Source organism: Marmota marmota, unplaced genomic scaffold (genome assembly GCF_001458135.2).
Source record: "Marmota marmota marmota unplaced genomic scaffold, marMar, whole genome shotgun sequence".
NCBI classification, from domain to species: domain Eukaryota; kingdom Metazoa; phylum Chordata; class Mammalia; order Rodentia; family Sciuridae; genus Marmota; species Marmota marmota.
Genome location: NW_025999969.1, coordinates 1,514,565 through 1,533,847, shown reverse-complemented (window position 1 = coordinate 1,533,847; position 19,283 = coordinate 1,514,565). Strand labels below are relative to the sequence as shown.

Below are 19,283 nucleotides of genomic sequence, written 5' to 3'. Positions count from 1 at the left end.
CAGTCCTCTGGTGAGGACTGCTCTCAGCTTCCAAGATGGTGCTTGTTCCATGAGCTCAGGGGGAGACTCCCCAAGTCCTCCCTCCCTGCAGAAAGGGGGAAGGATTGATACAGCCAATTGCTGCACGAATCCTCTTTTATAAAGATCTTAATCCCATAGGAAGGGAGGAGCCCTCCTGGTGTAATCACTTTTTAAAAGCCCCACCTCTTAATACCACAGCCATTAAGTTTCAACACCTGAATCTTTTTCTTAACCTGTAAATAAAGCTTTATTGCAGACAAGCCACAATTCATTGACGACATGCTGAAAGAAAGGGATTGAGATTAATCAGAAAGTTACCTAATAGTATTAATCATGTGTTACATTTTTGTCCAGAACATGTAAGAGAATGTTTAAAGAAAAAGCAACATAACCACCCTTCAAACCAGATCCAGCTGAGAAGAGAAATAAATGAGGTTAAAGTATGCAAAACTCCTCACACAGATGTGGATGAGGCACTTGTAGGGTTCCAGAGAGCTTTTCAACTGGGAAAAGCAAGTGAGAAATGCACTGTCCAAGGCAGGGAATGTTAATATCTTGCTTTTACATGAGACTTTTCAATTTATTTTTTAATTTGTTGTTTTGAGATATACATAATAGTAGGGTGTACTTTGACATATTATACATACATGGGGTGCAACCCATTACCATTTTGATCCCATTCTTACAGTGGAACATGATGTGGAGTTACACTGGTTGTATATTCATGTATGAACATAGGGAAGTTATGTCCAATTCACTCTTCTTTTCTATTCCCAACCCCAACTCCCTTCCCTTCATTCCCCTTGTCTAATCTAATGAACTTTTACACTTTCCCTCTCTACCCTCCCTTGTTATGGGTTAGCATTCACGTATCAGAGAGAACATTTGACCTTTGTTTTTCACTTAGCATGATATTCTCCAGTTCCATCCATTTACCAGCAAATGCCATAATTTCATTCTTCTTTATGGTGGAGTAATATTCCATTGTATGTATGTATGTGTGTGTGTGTGTGTGTATATATATATATATATATATATATATATATATCACATTTTCTTTATCAATTCCTCAGCTGAAGAGCATCTAGGGTTGGTTCCAAAACTTGGCTATTGTGAATTGAGCTGCTGTAAATGTTGATGTGGTTGTGTCACTGTTGTATACTGATTGATTTTAAGTCCTTTGGGTATAAGCTGAGCACTGGGTAAAATGGTGGTCCCATTCCAAGTTTTCTAAGGAATCTCCCTACTTTCCAGAGTGGTTGTACCAGTTTGCTGTCCCACCAGCAATATATGAGTGCATCCTTTTCCCCACATCCTTGCCAACATTTATTGTTGCTTCTTGATAATTGCCATTCCGAATGGAGTGAGATGGAATTTCAGTGTAGTTATAATTTTCATTTCTCTAATTGCTAGAGATGTTGAACATTTTTTTCATATTTTTTGACCATTCATATTTCTTCTTCTGTGAGGTGCCTGTTCAGTTCCTTTGACTTTTTAAAAAAAAAAAACAATATTTATTTTTTAGTTGTAGTCGGACACAATACCTTTATTTATTTATTTATTTTTATGTGGGGCTGAGGATCGAACCCAGGGCCTCGCACATGCTAGGCAAGCACTCTACCACTGAACCCCAGCCCCAGCCGCTAACTTTTCAGTTTTTAAATGGCTTTGACATTGTGTTAGTTGAGCCTAGCAGTAGTAACCTTGTTAAATGGGCAGGCTAGATACTTATCTAGTTAAATAAGTCAAGATTTAGTTAAGTCTTGCCCAAGAGTTGACATCACTGCAATGATATTGTCAACACCAGAAACTTAAGAGGGACCACATTCAAACCACACACGGAAACTTGGGCTAGTTTGTTTACTTGGGGCGTTAGTGATGCTCCCATTGGAATGATGTCCTCAGAGTTTTTATAAAAAACAAAAGCTCCCTTTGAATAAAATGTAAAAGGAAGGATGGAAAACCAAGGCCACGGCGAATCACACCTGGTAACAGTTACCCCACTAAGGAAAGGTCTGTCCAGATTCTGAAAGTGCCCAAAGGAAAACTGTGACACAGAGGGAAATTCAAGCTATCTTTTTATAACATTTAAATTATAAAAGTAAAACTGAGTGTTGACAGAGCAATAGGGGCACTTTCTGCTTAGTGTTCCTCCTGTTATGGTTTAGATGTGCTGTCCCCCAAAAGCTGATGTGAGACAATGGAAGAATTTCAGAGGAGAAATGGTTGCGTTATGAGAGTCTTAACCCAATCCGTGAATTAATCCCCTGTGGGATTAACTGAGTGGTAACTGAAGGCGGTTGAGGTGGCTGGAGGTGGGTCACTGGGGGCTTGGATTCGGGCTATATATTTTGTATACGGTGAGTAAGTCTCTCTGCTTCCTCTTCATCACGTGGCCACCCTGGGCCACACTCTCCTGCCATGTTCTGCCTCACCCTGAGCCCCGAGGAATGGAGCCAGCTGCCTGTGGACTGAGATCTCTAAAACTGTGAGCTTCCAGATAAACTTTTCCTCCTCTGCTACTGTCTGGCTGGGTCTTTTGGTCACAGCAATGAAAGGCTGACCAGAACACCTCCCTAGGTGATGTTAAGGGGCTGTTGTTGGACACTTTTGTCCGGGGAAGCCAGCAGCATCTGACTCTGGGATGACTGAGTTCGTAACGGGGGCATCCAGGGGGCCAAGGATTCAGGGGAATCGGGCTGAGGCTGTGAGAGCTGAGAGGAACTGTTTTCAGGTGTGACAGACATCATCCAAATATTTGCTGGTTACAGAGAACAAAGCGATGACAGACACTGCTGGTTCTGGCTAATTGAATGTCCGCCCCTGATCCCGTTAGTGCCCTGATCCGATCCCATTCAGGGGACCAACACCCTCTTGCCCCGCGGACAGTATGGGAGAAGCTCAGACCAGGTACCTGCCCTCCCCAAATGGTAGCTGAAGGGTCTCTGAATTTTCCCTCTTGGAAGTTGGGAGTCCCCTTCATATCACCTGTCACAGTCAAGGAGCAGCATGTGTCCTAGAGACACAGCCAGGGCTCAGCATGGGGCTGGATGAGGCACTGGAGCTGCCTGGTGCCTGACTTCAAGCCAGCTGTGCCACCCTGGGCACACCCCACGCTGCAGAAAACATGGTGGTGTCGGCAGAACCAGCTGTTTGGTGATTCTAAAGATATTTCCCAGAAATCTTTGCCCCTAAGGAACTGCTTTGAATTGGGACCTGAAGTTACCACAGAGTAAAACATGGGCTAAGTGCCATGAGAGGTGACAGAACAGGTTTTTGGATGGCAGAGACTGTACCAGAGCTGCCCAGCATCTTGTCCACCCTTAGATGAGACAAGGGCTCTTCAGACCCAATGTGGAGGACATTCTTAGGAAGGCAGGACCTGAATGCAAAGGTGTAGCAATTTATTCAACTGTGCTATGGCTTGAATGACAAAAAGTAAAGGAACTCTTGGGGACTGATTAAATAGGAAAGCGGCTGGGGAAGAACAATTTCTTGGTATTTCCTGGTTCTGACTTGAACAGGGTTCTGATACGCAGTAAACTGCCTTTAAAAACTTTTTTAAAATTTATATGTAAAAATTATTTATAATTATGGTGGGTACCATGATACTTTGATGTGTGTATACATTGGGGAATAACTAAATCAAGCTATTCAATATATCACCTCACATATTATCTTTTTCTTATGCTAAGAACACTTAAAATCTCCTCTCAGCAATGTTCAAATATATAACAGTATAATAAACAGTGCTCACCATGATGTACAATAGATTTCTTGAACTTATTCCTCCTAATCAAAATTTTGTGTCCTTTTACATCTCCCCAATATGTCACACCTTCCCCAGCTTCTGGCTGCTACCATCTTACTCTGTTTCTATGAGTTCCACTTGTTCATATTCCTCATACAAGTTAGGTTAGGCAGCATTTGTCTTTTTGTGCCTGGCTTATTTCACTTAACTGAATATCCTCCATGTTCACTCATGTTGCTGTAAATAATAGGGTTGCCTGTTTTTAAAAGCTGAATAGTAGCTGCATATGGTGGCACATACCTGTCATCAAAGCAGCTTGGGAGATTGAAGCAGGAGGATCATGAGTTCAAAGCCAGCCTCGGCAACTTAGAAAGGCACTAAGCAACTCAGTGAGACCCTGTCTCTAAATAAAATAGAACAATGCGCTGGGGATGTGGTTCAGTGGTTAAGCATCCCTGGGTTCAATCCCTCGTACCCCACCCCCCAAAAAAGAAAAAAAAATCTGAATAGTGTTCCATGTGTATATACAACATATTTTCTTCACCAGTTCATCCACTAAGATACACTTAGGTTAATTCCATATCTAGGGTATTATGAATAACGCTGCAATGAACATGGGAGAAATTTTTTTCTAGGAGTGTGTTTTGATTCTTTTGTGTATCTACTATATAGGATTTTGCTTTGTGGTTATCATGAGGCTTAGAAGAAGCATAGTAAAATAGACTATTTCAAGCTGGTAACTATTTTACCTTGACTACATAACTACTTTTACTCCATCTCTCCCAAATACATTTTAGGGTTTTGCTCTCACAATTTACATTTTTTCATATTGTATATCTCTTCTGCTTTAGTTCTTCAGACTATAGGAAAAAGAAGGGTAACCACTGAGTTCTAGTTAAAAATCTCAAGGCTCCTCGGCATCAATTTTAGGCTTCCTGGGAGACCTTCTGATACATACGCTGGGGAGGCAGCATCGCTGGAATCACAGTTCTGAGTTCAAATCCCTGCTCTGCCACTTCTTCACTGTGCCTCTTTGTTAAATTACCTATCATCCCTGAGATACCTCCTTTGGCTGCCATGGACACCCATGGCAGTCACTCAATGCTCCACCACTTCCTTCCAGATGTCAGGAGGTGGTGCCTCTTCATACCCTCTTCCAGGGGCAGTAAGTACCCTGTGCTGCTCTGGGAGGAGTCCATGATGAAAGCTAGGCGGACAGTTCTTGGCATGTGCCACGTACCTGCCCAATACTAACTGCTTGCATGTGTGATCTCATTTCATCTTTATAACTGCTCTGCTCTATAAGGAACTGAGGCTTTAAGAAGTTGTGATTCATTCCGGAACACAATTGTGCATGGATCTATTTTCTGTTAAAACTCACTATCTGTATCTAGTTTTACATCTACTTCCTGTGGGTTTGGTTAGCATCTATCATGAGAGCCAGATCATTCCTGAGTGAACTGATGAGTCAGGGTGTCTGAGCATCTGAGGTGTGAGCCTAGGTCTCTGGGTAGTGATCTTCTGTGGCTCCTGATTCAATGGTATATAGTTCCAGGACTGAAAACTGTACAGGTCTCACTCTCCTTAGCAGTCCTGCCCCTGCCATAGGAGCACCTGGATAGCTGGGTTCTGTATGGAGCTGTTTGTCTGACTAAAGTCAGTGTCCCCTCAGAGCTACTCAGCTGTGGCTCTAAACATCCTCTATGAGTTAACAGACTGACAGCCAGCCTGCCAGACACATTTATTGTTAGGGAGGGCGTCTCCCACTCACATGGGTTTTAACATAACTACATCAACAGGGGTGCCTTGCCCCCAAGCCCCTGCTCTCTTCACTGCTGTTTCTGTTACACAGCTCTGCTCCCAGCAGCTGAAGCCTCCCATGCTACCCACCTGGAATGCCATCTTCTGGAACTCCACTGACTCTTTAGATTTTATGGGAAATGGGAAAGTCCCAATGAGCAAAATGTACTTTCTAATGAACTGGATGGAGGTATGTGACATTCCAAGCAAAACAAAATCGGCCAGTTTGGTGGACTAAAGCCAAGAAAACACTGTGTATGGGGAGGCTACAATGGGCTCATGGGTGGGGTCTCTCCAGGAACCTCTGCTTGCGAGTGTCCAGAGGCCAGGTCCCTCCCCACTGCCCTGGGACTGCCTCTGGGCTCCAGGGCTGGGACCTATGGTATTTCAGTCCTCGGTTACAGGTGGGGGAATGAGCTGCAGCTGGAAGTTCTCATTCTGAAAGATGCTGTTGAAGGCTGGTCCACTCTGGGAGCCACTGAACGGCCTGTAGCTCTCACTGCTGCGATTCTGGGAGAGTTCCGTAAGAAGAGCCAGCTGCAAAGAAGGGGACATACATCAGGTAAGCTAGTTGGGCAGAGAATCTGTGTGGGGGTGGAGTGGGGGAACAGAGGTGCAGAGGGGCCTTGGCTGCAGCAGGTAGCGCTACTTTGTGGGAAGAGTAAAAAGAAATGGTTTAGACCCCAGGGCTAGAACTCATAAGCTAGTTGTGTGGCTTTGGGCAAGTCCCCATTTGGTAATGATGAGACTGGATGTTCACTCCCAGGGGCACAGAGACTGTGCTCTCTGACCCAGCAGGGCTTGTCTGATCCTGGCCCACTCACACCTGTTCTTTTCCAGCTGCTGTGTGTGACTCTCCTGCCACCTCTCTCCCTGTGGAGGTGAGGTTCTCCACTCCCAGTTCATCTCATCCCTCTTCCCACCTCTCTCTTGGAGCCTTCTCCCCAGAGAAAGTGACCCTGAGTTATGACTGCTGGCTCTGCCCTCTCTCTTTTATAACCTGGATAGCTCCAAAGAAAGGGACACTCAGCCACCAATTCAAACTTAGGGCCTCAGAGCAGAACTAGAGACTCTACCTTCTCCAAATTAGTGCTCCCTGCTCTCTACTTCCTATTTCCACCATAGCCACTATTAATAGCTCTGTTCTGAAAGACCTGTTAGGAGGGAACACATTGCAGGAGGCAAGGGCATGCCAGCCCTTAGAAAGCCAGCTCCGCCCCTTTGGTGCCCTCCCTCTCACCTAAGGAAGCTTTCTGTCAATTGCGAGCCTGAAGGTCTAGCCCTGAAGATGTCCTTAATGGTCAGGGAAGAGTCCCACACCTTGGGGTTCGAGATGTTCCACCTGCTCTGTCTTGGCTTGCTGCTCCCCTTCTTTAATAAAGGGAACCACCTGGACCTGCCCCTCAGTGCGACTCGAAGGCAAACTCAGGGTCACCATGCAAAGCTTCCCATTAGCAGTAGGTGGGACCTCTGTGTCCCACCACTAACATTTTGAGGAAACCTGCTTAGGCTTGATGAGAGTCTAGGGAAAGTGACCACCCTGGAGAGAGGGTGACTGTGACAAGCCAGCCGAGGGACTCCTCAGAGCAACCCTTCTGTGTTTGGCGCCATGTCAGAGGTTACTGGGGACCTATAACAGCCTCAGGGAACTGCATTGAGTATCTTTCCAGTGCCAGACACTGTGCCAGGTGTTGTCCATAGTGTTATTCTATCTCCACAACAACCCTCTGGGGTGAAAATGCTGGAGTCCCAAGAAGTTAAGGTCACCCAGCATTAAGCAGCAGGATAGGATTCAAACTCAGGTTGAAAGGCCATTGTGGCTCACCCAAGCTGCCCACAGCCCTGCCTTGTAGCTGTCCTCTGACAAAGGGTCTCCTGTCATACTGGCAATAATGGCACAAGGCTCACATGTGTCCAGTTGTCACTTCTGTGGAAAACACGGGGGACCCATCTGAAAGCCCCTAAGTGCTAAGTGCCAATATATAAAAAATAATCTAGTCCCAGGTCCTGTTCATGACATGGCCATGTCTAGTTCATATTCAATAACTCCCAATACAGAAGCTCTGACTGCAAGCACTGAGCTGGCCAGGGACACACATGGGGGAGGCTGGCTCAAGAATGGCCCTGGCCTCACAGGTGTTTGCTCAAGCAATAAGCCAGGGCTTCCACTGGTACCTGTGCAGGTTACACAGAGACATCCCTCGCTCTCCTTGAGCACCACTTTGTGCCTCTTCCTTTTTTGCTGTGAAGCATCTGAAAGGAGACTGTCCCTGGGGCTTTAAAGAATGGACAAAGACACTCAACTCTCACTTTCTGACAACCTGACGTAGAAAAACCAACCATAAAAAATGTTTCTGGTCCTGTAAGATGGTGGATGCCTATGATTCCAGAGTCTCAGGAGGCTGAGGCAGGAGGATCACAAGTTCGAGGTCAGCCTCAGCAACTTAGTGAGATCCTGTCTCAAAGTAAAATAAAAATGTCTAGGGATATAGCTCAGTGATGGAGCACCCCTGGGTTCCCAGTACCACACACATGAAAATGTTTCTTCTTAAGAAAAAAGATATTTTTGTTTTCTCCTTCTGTAACTGAGTGATCAAGAAATTGATGGACCCGAATAAGAGCTTAACATTTAGAAGCAGAAGATTGTCCTTGGAAAGTCAGCACCTCAACTACTAGGAAGAGCCTGGCTGTATCTGGGAAGGGATGGGGTGACACCAGTTCAATAGAGTTGCTGGGAGACATTCAGGAGGCCACTGGAGAAGTCTCCCAGACAAACCTCTACCCAGATCAGCTCTTGAAGGGGAACGCCATTTTTGGTCCGGGCTACAGAGAATGGCCCTGGCCTCACAGGTGTTTGCCTAGAAGTGTGGGTGGGCACAGGGCACCCAGGCAGAGGCACAGCACAGGAGCAGCTGGGTGGGGAGGAACTCAGGGAACAGCTGGGGCCAGTGGGAGCTGCGGAGTAGAGGTGGTGGCAGGGTTTGGACTTCCTCCCTTTAAGCAGTGGACAGCCAGGAGAAGTTTTGAGAAAAGGGTCAACTGGTCAGTCAGATTTGGAAAGAAGCTCTAGGCAGCAGCATGGGTTGGGGACAGGAGCATTGATCAGAAGACCTGAAGTGGCCTCTGTGGTGACAAAGAGGCCTGCCCCAGGACAGTCGCAGTTTGGAGGGGAAAGAGAAATGGAGAAGATGCCTAAGGTGAGTGGATAGAGGGTGGAGGATGAGACCAGTGCTACTCTGAGGGGCTGAGGCAGGCACTAGGCAAGCAAGAGCAGGCAGAGAGGCGAGTGAGAACACTTCTGAAGTGCCCATGGGACGCCAGACTGATGGGTGGCTGTGCTCGCGTAGCCCTCCCTCCAAACCTGTACTCTTCTTCCAGTTATAGGAAACCAAGAGTTTCAGCCCATGGCCTTTGGAATTGAGGACAATTTCCCAGTCTCCACCGTAGTAGGAGTGGCCATGGGTCTACCCTCCAGACCGTGGAGATAAGAGGAAGTGGTCTATATGACTTCTAGCACTGTCCTAAGAGGGAAGGCTCATCCTCATCTTTCTTTTTATAACCATATAAAAAGGAAGCTCTAACCAGGGTTGAACCATGTGAATCTTAAGCCACAATGTCCTTACAGAGTCATGAAAGAGGAAACACGGAGGGTGGTTCATAGAAGATGCCCTGGCTACCTGTGTTTCCACTTCCATCTTGTTTAAGCCTCTGATGCTTTGAATTTGATTCCATGGTCCAAACTAGTTGGACCCATGCAGATGCCCAGGACCTTAGGACAGATTAGGCAGCCACTGACACAAATAAAGGCTCTGGCTCATTTTCTCTGGACGCAGGAACATAGAGGCTCACCCATGTCCCCACAGACCAAAGTGGGTAAGGGCCAGATCTCTTTCCACTTCTGCCCGCTTTGCTAAGTTCTGAGTGCTCCTTGGGCTGGAGGACCGTGTGGTCATAACAGGGATGCCAGGGAACCTCCCAGGCTAAGGAGAAGGCTAGACGGAGGGCTCCAGGACATGGTCTTTCCAAAACAGTAAAGTATAAATGGGGAAACAGAGAGGTAAACAACCACATAGACTTTACCCTGGAACTCCCTCGGTACAGATGGCAAAGCTGATCAAATGCCTGAATTTGCTGTGGATCCAGAACGGGTTCTGAGGTTGCCTAAGAAATAAAAAATAGTAAGGATTAATAACACCGTGTGGCTGGTTCTTGGGCAGTCAGTGAATTTGTCCCATACTACGGCAAAGCAGGACATGTGGTTCCTTCATTCTTCTGAAGAAAATCTATGCTACCAGCTATCAGGGAGACAGATTTTACTGAGCATTTATTACAAATGGGCTTGTCCCTCCAAAGTCCTTCCTTGGCACTACCCAAGTGGACCTATCTATGGACTCTTTTCCCAATGTCGTCTCTAAGTTTCCTTGTGAGCTTCCTTTAGGGTGTCTTAATTCCTCTCTGCCATTACTGTGTGAAGCAACTCTGCTCCATCCAACCTGAATTCCATATCCATCACTTGAAATGGCCAGCAAAGTTGCCCCTTCTCTGTGATAGAAGTGGGGATGCACTATAGATGAAACTGTGCCACTTCTGTTTCACTGTAAAGCTGGCAGCCACCTGAAGGGTTGCAAGATGAGTCTGCTGCTGTTTGGGAGAAGGTCTAACTTGCTCTGTGGAGTCGTGTTGCTCCACCTGCTCCTGGGGTGGAACAGGCCACGACTGAGCTCTACTCTTATATGGATCTGGTTCAACTCATACTTGGACAGAAGTAGTAGGATCCTGGGGGTGGCAGCCTTAGGACCTGGAGTCAGAAGTTAATCTGAATGCTAGTTCTCACACTGGCCTGCTATGTGACCTTAGGCATGTCACTTTACTACTCTTGAGACTCACCTGTGACCAATGGTAATGCTTACCTCATGAAGTTACTGAAAGTTAAACCAGCTGAAATTGATATCTAAAGCCTGCCTGGCAGCATGCAAGGGCTCAGTATATGCTAGCTTTTATCACAATTTAGAGATACCCTTAAATTGATTTCAGAAGTGTTTTTTGTGTGTATGTTCTTTCTTTGCTCTGGATTATGAACTCTCTGGGAAAGAATTCCATAACATAAACCCAATGTAAGATGGATTCAGTGACGGAGGGCCTGGGTGTCCATGTGAGCTGGGTGAGGGAAGAGGCACTGACAGGGCTGCAAGAGGTGGTCTGAAGACATGTGCTGGCCTTGCAGGAGTGCACAGGATATGGAAGAAATTCAGGAGGGCAATGAGCAAAGGAGGCCTAGGACAAATACTACCATAGGACAAATACTACCACTGTAGCAGTTACCACATACTGAGAATCTACTGTGTGCCAAGCTGTGTGCTGTTTCTCATGGGTCATTGCATCAAATCCTCAAAACCATTCACTCTATGAGAAAGGTCCCGGCATGTCCATTTTTCCCCCTACTAAGAAGAATCTGAACTTTAAAAAAGCTTGACATACAGAAAATTTAAGAGGTATGTTAATTTAGTTTGTCTTCTAGGGATGGCTTTCTTCTTTCTCTCAAAATTTTCATCACCCTTAGGAGAAAAAGCCTACACAGGGCTAACAGAATGCAAAACACTACAGGAAATTCACCACAATTCTGTCTCTTGGCTAGGTGGAAAGGATGTCTCAAGATCCAGAGAGCAGCAGCCAGTGACAGGGCTTCTAGAATCCCATGTGGCACCCCGAAGATACCGTCAAGGATGATCTAGCTTCAGACACCAGTGCAGGGCACAGCCACCTCAGTTCCTGTATGTTCAGCAATGTGGAGACGGCTGAGAAGGAAGTGCTGAGCAGGGCAGGGTGTCCCCGAGTGAGCAGCAGAAAGAGGGGAGGCTCCTGGAACTCCCCCTCATTCTCTGGGTCTGCCAGACACACAGAGGTCCCTATATAACCTGAGAAATGTTAAACTTGCCTTCACACATTTTAACACATTTGTCCTCAATATTATTTAGTAGGAAAGATAATCACATTCTTGGAGAGAAAGTGTGTGGAGCACTGATATTTCTGATTTTTTTTTTTTTTGTACTGGGAATTGAACCCATGGGTGCTTTCCACCAAGCTACATCCCTAACCCTGTTTATTTTTCATTTTGAGTCTCACTAAGATGCTGGGGCTGGTCTCAAACTTGTGATCCTTCTGCCTTAGCCTCTGAGTGGCTAGGATAATAGATGGCTCTATTATACATCAGAGCCACAGGGCTGGCTCTGATAGATTCTATGGAAAATGCCCAAGGGAGTTCCAAGTCAAAGAAGATCTGAAGGTCTGACAAATACTACAAACCCAGCTCAAACCAGAGTACAAGGAGGAAAAACATAATTACCTCTGAGTGACATAACAGTGGAAAATATGGTCCTAACACCTGACTTTTCCAATTCTGTTAGCGTTACTAACAAAAGCTGGGGAGCAGAGCAGGGTTAGGACCTGTGCCCTATACAGTCCACTCAGCACCTTGGCTGTGGGCCGGCTTGCCCACATTCCACATGATGAGAGAGAGCCACCTTGTCTGAGTTGCACTTTGCTGAGTGCCTGGTTCCCGTGGTGAGGGTTTAATAAGGAGGGCCCAAACAGACAAGGAGAGGAGGGACACTGGCGGTGAGGCAGGTTAATTAAAAAGGAGGCTGCAAAAATCAAGTTGGCAAATGACAGAACAACAAGAACGAGAAAAGATCATGCCCTACAGGGGTACTTGTATAAAGCAGCCCTTTGCCTTGAAGGGACATAATAAGCAAAAAAAATCTCATAAAATTGTATATTTCATGAATAGTTCATATACATGAGACACTACAAAGGAAAATGTAGGTGGTGCTGGCCACTTCTGAAGAACTGGTGAAATTTCCACCAGATCATGCATTGAGAGAAGCTGTGTCAGACACTATAGTCTTGTATTAATTGTTTTCTTTTTTGTTTCTATTACAAGGGAACTCTGTTAGAGCCACAGGGTCTGCTGCACAGAACTAGCAATCGCATGGACTCCATGGCAAACATTTCTATGTGCTGCGATAAGCCCTGGTTTTATATTATTATTTCCCAGAGACACAAAGCTTTTTAAAAATATAGATTTCCTCGTTTATTTATTTCATCCTATTGGATATACTTTGGAAGCCTATTCCAATCTTTCTGGGAAAGTGAAGGTCGTGTCAGATCATAAATAGAGAATGCTACTATTAAAAATAGAATCCTGCTGTCAAGTCCCCAGGAAACACTGCATTGCATATGGGTCTATGCTAGGCAGAATAAACAGCTTGAGCCCCTGGGGATTTGCTCACTGAGGCAGAAAGTACACCAGTCTCAAATGATGGCCCAGTCCTTGTTTTCAGACCCAGCACTTCTCACATTTTAATATGCATAAGAATCATGGAAGGATCTTGTTACAATGTGGGTTCTGGCTAGCAGGACTAGGATGGGGCTTAACATGTTCCTAAGCAACACTGTCCGCACTTTGGCTTATCTGGGCTCTCATCTGTACTAGGGAGCAGCTGAGGGTAGCTGGAGACTGCCCTGTTCTTCACTGAGTCCTAATGGCAACAGGACAATCTCAGGTTATGGGTTTTGTCTCCTCCTGATTCAAAATATACCAAAGTAACTGATTAATTAGCATTAATTTTTTCTAAGGTGACCTCATGAGGTATGCTGTTTGCCACATTCATGGAGTTTACAAGCACCTTGGCAAACCTTGTTAAGAAAGTTTAATTAGGGCTAGGGTGGTGGCTCAGTGACAGACTGCTTGCCTAGCATGTGTGGGTTTGATCCTCAATACCACATAAAAATAAATAAATACAATAAAGGTATTGTGCCCATCTACAACAACAAAAAACATTTAAAAATATATTTGATTAGAAGAGAATGTCCTTGCTATGTGGTTTATCTGAATCTTCATGAATTACAAGACTTACACCTATTTTACTAAGTGATAGAACAGGGTTCTGTAAACTGAGGAAGAGAAGGCCAGGAAACCTGCCCAGTATGAATGTAGACACCGGCAGAACCATCTTTCAAGCCACATGGCACACCCAGAGGAGTGGGCAGGGCTGGCATGAAGCTCCGGACTTGGCATAACTCCGTTTCTCCTCTAGGCTCATAAACTTCTAGAGATGCCAAGAGGTTTTCCAATGATGACATCCTTCCGAAATTGAAAAATATGGTTGTTCCATGGGTATGAAATAATGGGCGACAGATTCTTTCTCAAAACATAAATCATTACCTTGGGCACCCAGAGACCATTCACTGGAGTGACTGTTGGGGATGTCTAGATCCTCTGGAAGTAAAGTCACGGCAGGAGAGACATACCTCATTAATGGGCAGAGCCACATGCATATCTGTGGTAAAGTGTCAAAAGCCAGGGCACTTGAGGGGAAATGAGAGAAATGTCTATTTGTAGACATGCCTAGGACTTCATAGGTCCTCAACCTGCCTTAAAATTCTTCCCAAAGCTAGGCACAGTGGAGCCTGCCTGCAATCCCAGTGACTCAGGTGGGAGGACTGCAAGTTCAAGACCAATCTCAGCACCTTAGTGAGACCATGTCTCAAAATAAAAATAAAAAAGGAGCTGGTGATATACTTGAAGGTAAAGCATCTTTGGGTTCAATCCCCAGTATCACCAAAAAGAAAAAAAAAAAAAGGGAAAGAAAGAAAATCCTTCCACGAATAAGAGTATCTTAAAAAAAAACCACAAGCATTGGTGATAAGAATATGTCATGAAGGGGAGGAGCTCTGTACTCTAGGCCACGGTCCTAAGGTTCAAGAGGTGGGACATGAGTACTGGGAGAGACAGACCCCTCGAAAAGTAGATCTTCACAGAGGCCCATGTGGCTGACCCTGCCCATGCAGACTTCTGAGGTGCTTCACAGGCTCATGGCCTTTCATGTCCAAGCTTCATGAGTGGGGTTAGGTTCTATAGTTCAACAGATACTTCTGGAGCCCCTACTATATCAGGTCCCAGCGCACAAAGAGGAATAATATGTCAAGAGGAGTTAAACGTCTCACAGATTCAGGGGTATTACAACCCCACCTAGAGATTTCACCTTCTCCATTGTTGATAGAAAAAACTAGAGGTTCTTAAAAGTATGAAAATCATATATTGCATATCTGCTAGGGCAGGTCTTATTTGAAATATACTCTTATACTGTCTACATAAGCCATCAAAAGGTTCCTGAAATTATAACATTTTGGGGGTTCTGTACATTGGGCTCAGAAGTCTCAGCTCTGGCCCCCTCCCAGAATGCCTCCACATGACCCAGGCATAACCTGACTGTTGCACTCACTGTGGACTGTAATTATCTGTCTCCCCCACTAGACTGGGAACCCCCTGAATATCAGAACTGGACTTTCATCTATTGAACTTCTATGCCCAATGCTCTGAATCCCAAAAAATGTTTGACAGATTTACCAAGTCATCCCATATCCTGGCTTGTTTTGAACTGTTGATTTCAGGTATAACAACAGGCAGCAACTTGCTCTCCTGGTCCCATGTGAAATTACTGGCATTTGTCTTCCTGTTTTTAAGAACTTGGACTCTGTAAAGGATTTTAGTGATCTCTGGTATGTTTGTCCTGTATCAGTTGAACTATCCATTTCATTTTGTTTAATTCAGGTTTAGGGAAAAATTATTTTTAAAATGTCATAAAATATAAGTACTAATTCTTTTAGGAAAGTGGTAAAATTTTCCAAATGAGTGGACTTTGGATAAAAGTCCTCCTATTAGGCTGGCTCAGTGGTAGAGCGCTTTCCTAGCATGTATAAGGCACTGGGTTTGATCCTCAGCACCACATAAAAATAAATAAATAAAATAAAGATATTGTGTCCATCTGCAACTAAAAATATTCTTAAAAAATAAAAAGCTCTCCTACTGTCGCTCCCCATTCAGTGAGACTGAGGCCTGCTGGATGGGTCAGGACCTGCTCCCAAGTGCTGTGACACTATGGAGGCAGGGGGAGGGGCCTGTGCTCTAGGGTTCTCCTGCCCAAGTCCAAACCCTAGCTCCAACAATAACTAGCAGCCCACTTTAGGCAAGTTGCCTATTCCTCTGTGCTGGGTGGTTTTTGTTTTTGATAACATGGGGACAGTAATGTTTATGGAAGCTAATCATGGCTTTTATTGCATAATCAGCTACACCACACGAAGGGGTTGAGAAGACAACAGAAGGAAATGCACGCAAATGCCCAGGACTTAGTATGTGCTGTTAACTGGAGGGCCAGGGGCCTGCAGGCACAGCACACAGAGCCAGTCTCCATGAGGTAAGTCATGTGGTCCTTGTTCTAACATGGCTCCAGAACCAGAAAGAAAGGAGGCATTGAAGATGGTGTACTGGCAAAACAGGCAAGACGAGGTAATGGAAGAGGGGGATGTTGCCCCTGAGGGCTGTGGGGACAGAGAGGGGAAAATTTCATGACAATGAGAGCCTGAGGACAGGTCCCTATTTGTCTGGCCTGGTCACCAGTGTCCAGCACTGTGCTTGACACAGAGCAGCTGTGGAATCATCATCTACTGTCAAACTGAGGAAGGGATGGAAGAGCGAGTTGCAGATTTTCTGCTTCTTAAACCCTCTGCAGTGCAGAAGAACACAAGGAGGGGATCTGGTTGACAGACCTGGGCTCAGCCTGGATTTTAGTTGAGTGGCTCTGGGCAGGGCATGTGGCATCTCTAAGTCTTGGTTTCATTAGCTGTAAAACTCGACTTTGCAGAATTATTGTAAGAAATAGAAATAACATGCAAGCTGGTATCTGTTTGATGTTTAATAAATGGCAGTGGTGATTTGTGCCTGGGTTATTTACACCCCGAGAGAAGTGCCTAGGAGAAAAAACCAGAGGCTGGGGATCAGGAAACCCGAGCTGTCATCTTGTCACTAGCTCCATGTATACCCTGAGCAGGTCACACCACTGCTCCAGATCTATGTGCCAATTTATTACAAGGCAATGCCAAGTTGGGCCACATCAGGGAAAGACCTGGTACCATGAGATAATACGTATTTAGGGCACAAGAGTTTCAAGAAAAATAGTAATGTGTATGGAAGCTAATCATGACTTTTATTTTATTTTATTTTATTTTTTTTTAACAACTGAGGTTCTCTTTATTGAATTGTAGCTTTCCATCTGTTCATTTTAGAGTCAAGATGAGATCTACAGAAAAGGTAGTATAATTTCATGTATTCGCAGGGGGTAGGCTATGATTTACCAATTCATAAATGGGCAAAGAAACTGAACAGATATTTCAAAGAAGAAATGAATGGTCAACAAATATATGAAAAAATGTCCCACATCTCTAGCAGTTAGAGAAATGCAATTAAAACTACACTGAGATTCCATCTCACTGAAGTCAGAATAGCAATTATTACGAATTCAAGTAACAACAAATGTTGGTGAGGATGTTGTGGGGGAAGTACACTGATACATTGATGGTGGGACAAAAAATTGGTGCAACTGCTCTGGAAAGCAGTATGGAAATTCCTCAGTAAACTTAAAATGAAACCATCATGTGAGCCACTCCTTGGTTTATACCCAAAGGACTTAAAATCAGCATACTACAGTGATACAGCCACATCAATGTTTATAGCAGCTCAATTCACAATAGCCAAGCTATGGAACCAACCTACATGCCCTTCAACAGATGAATGGATAAAGAAAATGTGATATATATGTACACAATGAAATATTACTCAGCCATAAAGAAGAATGACATTATGGCATTTGTGGGTAAATAGATGGATCTGCAGACTATTATGTTAAGTGAAATAATAAACCAATCTCAAAAAACCAAAGGCTGAATGTTCTCTCTGATAAGTGGATGCTAAAATACAATAACAAGGAGGAGGGGAGATAAGAAGTTCATTGTATTAGACAAAGGGAAATGAAAGGAAGGGAGGGGAGATGGGATTAGGAAAGACAATAGAATGAATCAGACATAACTTTCCCATGTTCATATATGAATACATGACCAGCAAAACTTCACATCATATTCAACCACAAGAATGGAATCCTAATTAGAATATATTACACTCCATGTATGTATGATATGTCAAAATACATTCTACTGTCATGTGTATCTAAAAAGAACAATTTTTTTTAAAATAAAATAAATAAAAATTTAGGTAAAATGGACAAATTTCAGAAAAAAAGATGATAATACGTACAAGACAAAGAAAAAGATGTGCTATGATTTAAATATAAGTTGAGTCCCTGAAGAATCTATGTGTTAAAGAATCTGCTGTGAGATACTGTGGACCTGTGGGAGGTGAGGCCTAGTGACAGAACCTCAGGTCACTGAGAATCTGCCTTTGAAGAAAACTGTGGAAACCCGGTCTCTGCTCTTCTTGTCCCTCCTTCTGCTTTCTAGCTGATGAGGTAAGCCATTTGCTCCTCCATGTGCTACCAACATGATATGTTGTCTTCACCAGAGACCCAAAGTGAAAAAGCCACTTGATCTATAACTAGAACCTCCAGAATCAGGGAACAAAGTAAGCCTTTTTTTTTATAAGTTAATTGCCTCATGTATTTCATTATAATAACACGAAGCTAACGCAAGCTATAAATAATACCCAATACTATAATACCAGAGATTCCCTAAAGGACATCTGGCTATGAGGCAAAGGATATCTTGACTTTTTATAAAAAGGACTTGCCTGAGATAAAAAGGAGGTTGAAGGCAGGCAAACTGGAATCTTTATTTCACCATTTTCCTAAGACCATCTTTGCTTAGAAACTGTTCTTCTTCCTAAATATAACAACATGATTCCTAAAACACTATGAAGAACAGATAAAATCATATAAATCATTTATTGAACATTTTTTTGTGTAGGGGATACAAAGATAAATAAGACAAAGACCCTATTCTCAAATTATATACCATCAAGTGGGGAAACAAAGGAGATCCCAAAAATTACAGTACAAGTAAGCTCCTCAGGGGGAGGAATTTTTTATGTTTTATTTCATTCTTTGTCCCTGGTGCCAAAAGTACTGCCAAACATTGAGTATACGCTCAATAAACATATGTTGAAGATTGAATTAATATTATAATTGCTATAATGGAGATAAGTTCCAAGTACTGCAGAAACTCATTAACAGCCACACACACAAGACCCAAATTCAAATCCCAGCTTTTGTCCTGACCAGAAACATAACCTTTGGCAAAATACTTTAGCTTTCTATGTCTCAATTTTCTCACTAATAAAAATGGGAATGTCATTGGCTGCATCATCAAATGGAGAAAAAAAAATGAGCTTCTCTGAAAATGGCAGTTCAATCATCTTTGCCTTCCTGGACTTACCAATCAACTAACCACATAGACATAATGCTGGAGGTGGCCATGCCCATACTGCCCATGTTCCACTGTCATTGAACTCTAGTCACCATGAGACAATCAAAAGATCTTCAACTATGCTTTCTCCAAGGCTTCTGTCACTTATTTGGGACATATTGTTTTTTTTTGTTTGTTTGTTTGTTTGTTTTAATTTTTTATTGTTGGCTGTTCAAAACATTACATAATTCTTGATATATCATATTTCACACTTTGATTCAAGTGGGTTATGAGCTCCCTTTTTTACCCCAAATACAGATTGCAGAATCACATCAGTTACACATCCATTGATTTACATATTGCCATACTAGTGTCTGTTGTGTTCTGCTGCCTTTCCTATCCTCTACTATCCCCCCTCCCCTCCCCTCCCCTCGCCTCTTCTCTCTCTGCCCTCTCTACT

The 19,283-nt window shown here is 43.9% G+C and overlaps 1 protein-coding gene across 2 annotated transcripts in view; it reads right to left on the bottom strand.

Annotated features, from left to right (window-relative positions):
• Positions 1 to 3,408: 3,408 nt before the first annotated feature.
• Positions 3,409 to 19,283, bottom strand: part of Vps8 (VPS8 subunit of CORVET complex) — a 254,264-nt gene continuing 238,389 nt past the window's right edge. For both annotated transcript variants that reach the window (XM_048804017.1, XM_015499948.2), the window contains 2 exons: positions 9,653 to 9,733; positions 3,409 to 6,109 (listed from right to left, as the gene is read on the bottom strand). In XM_048804017.1, the coding sequence (XP_048659974.1) occupies positions 5,960 to 6,109; positions 9,653 to 9,733 (231 nt within the window). In that variant the 3' untranslated portion in view covers positions 3,409 to 5,959. The remainder of the gene's footprint in view (positions 6,110 to 9,652; positions 9,734 to 19,283) is intronic.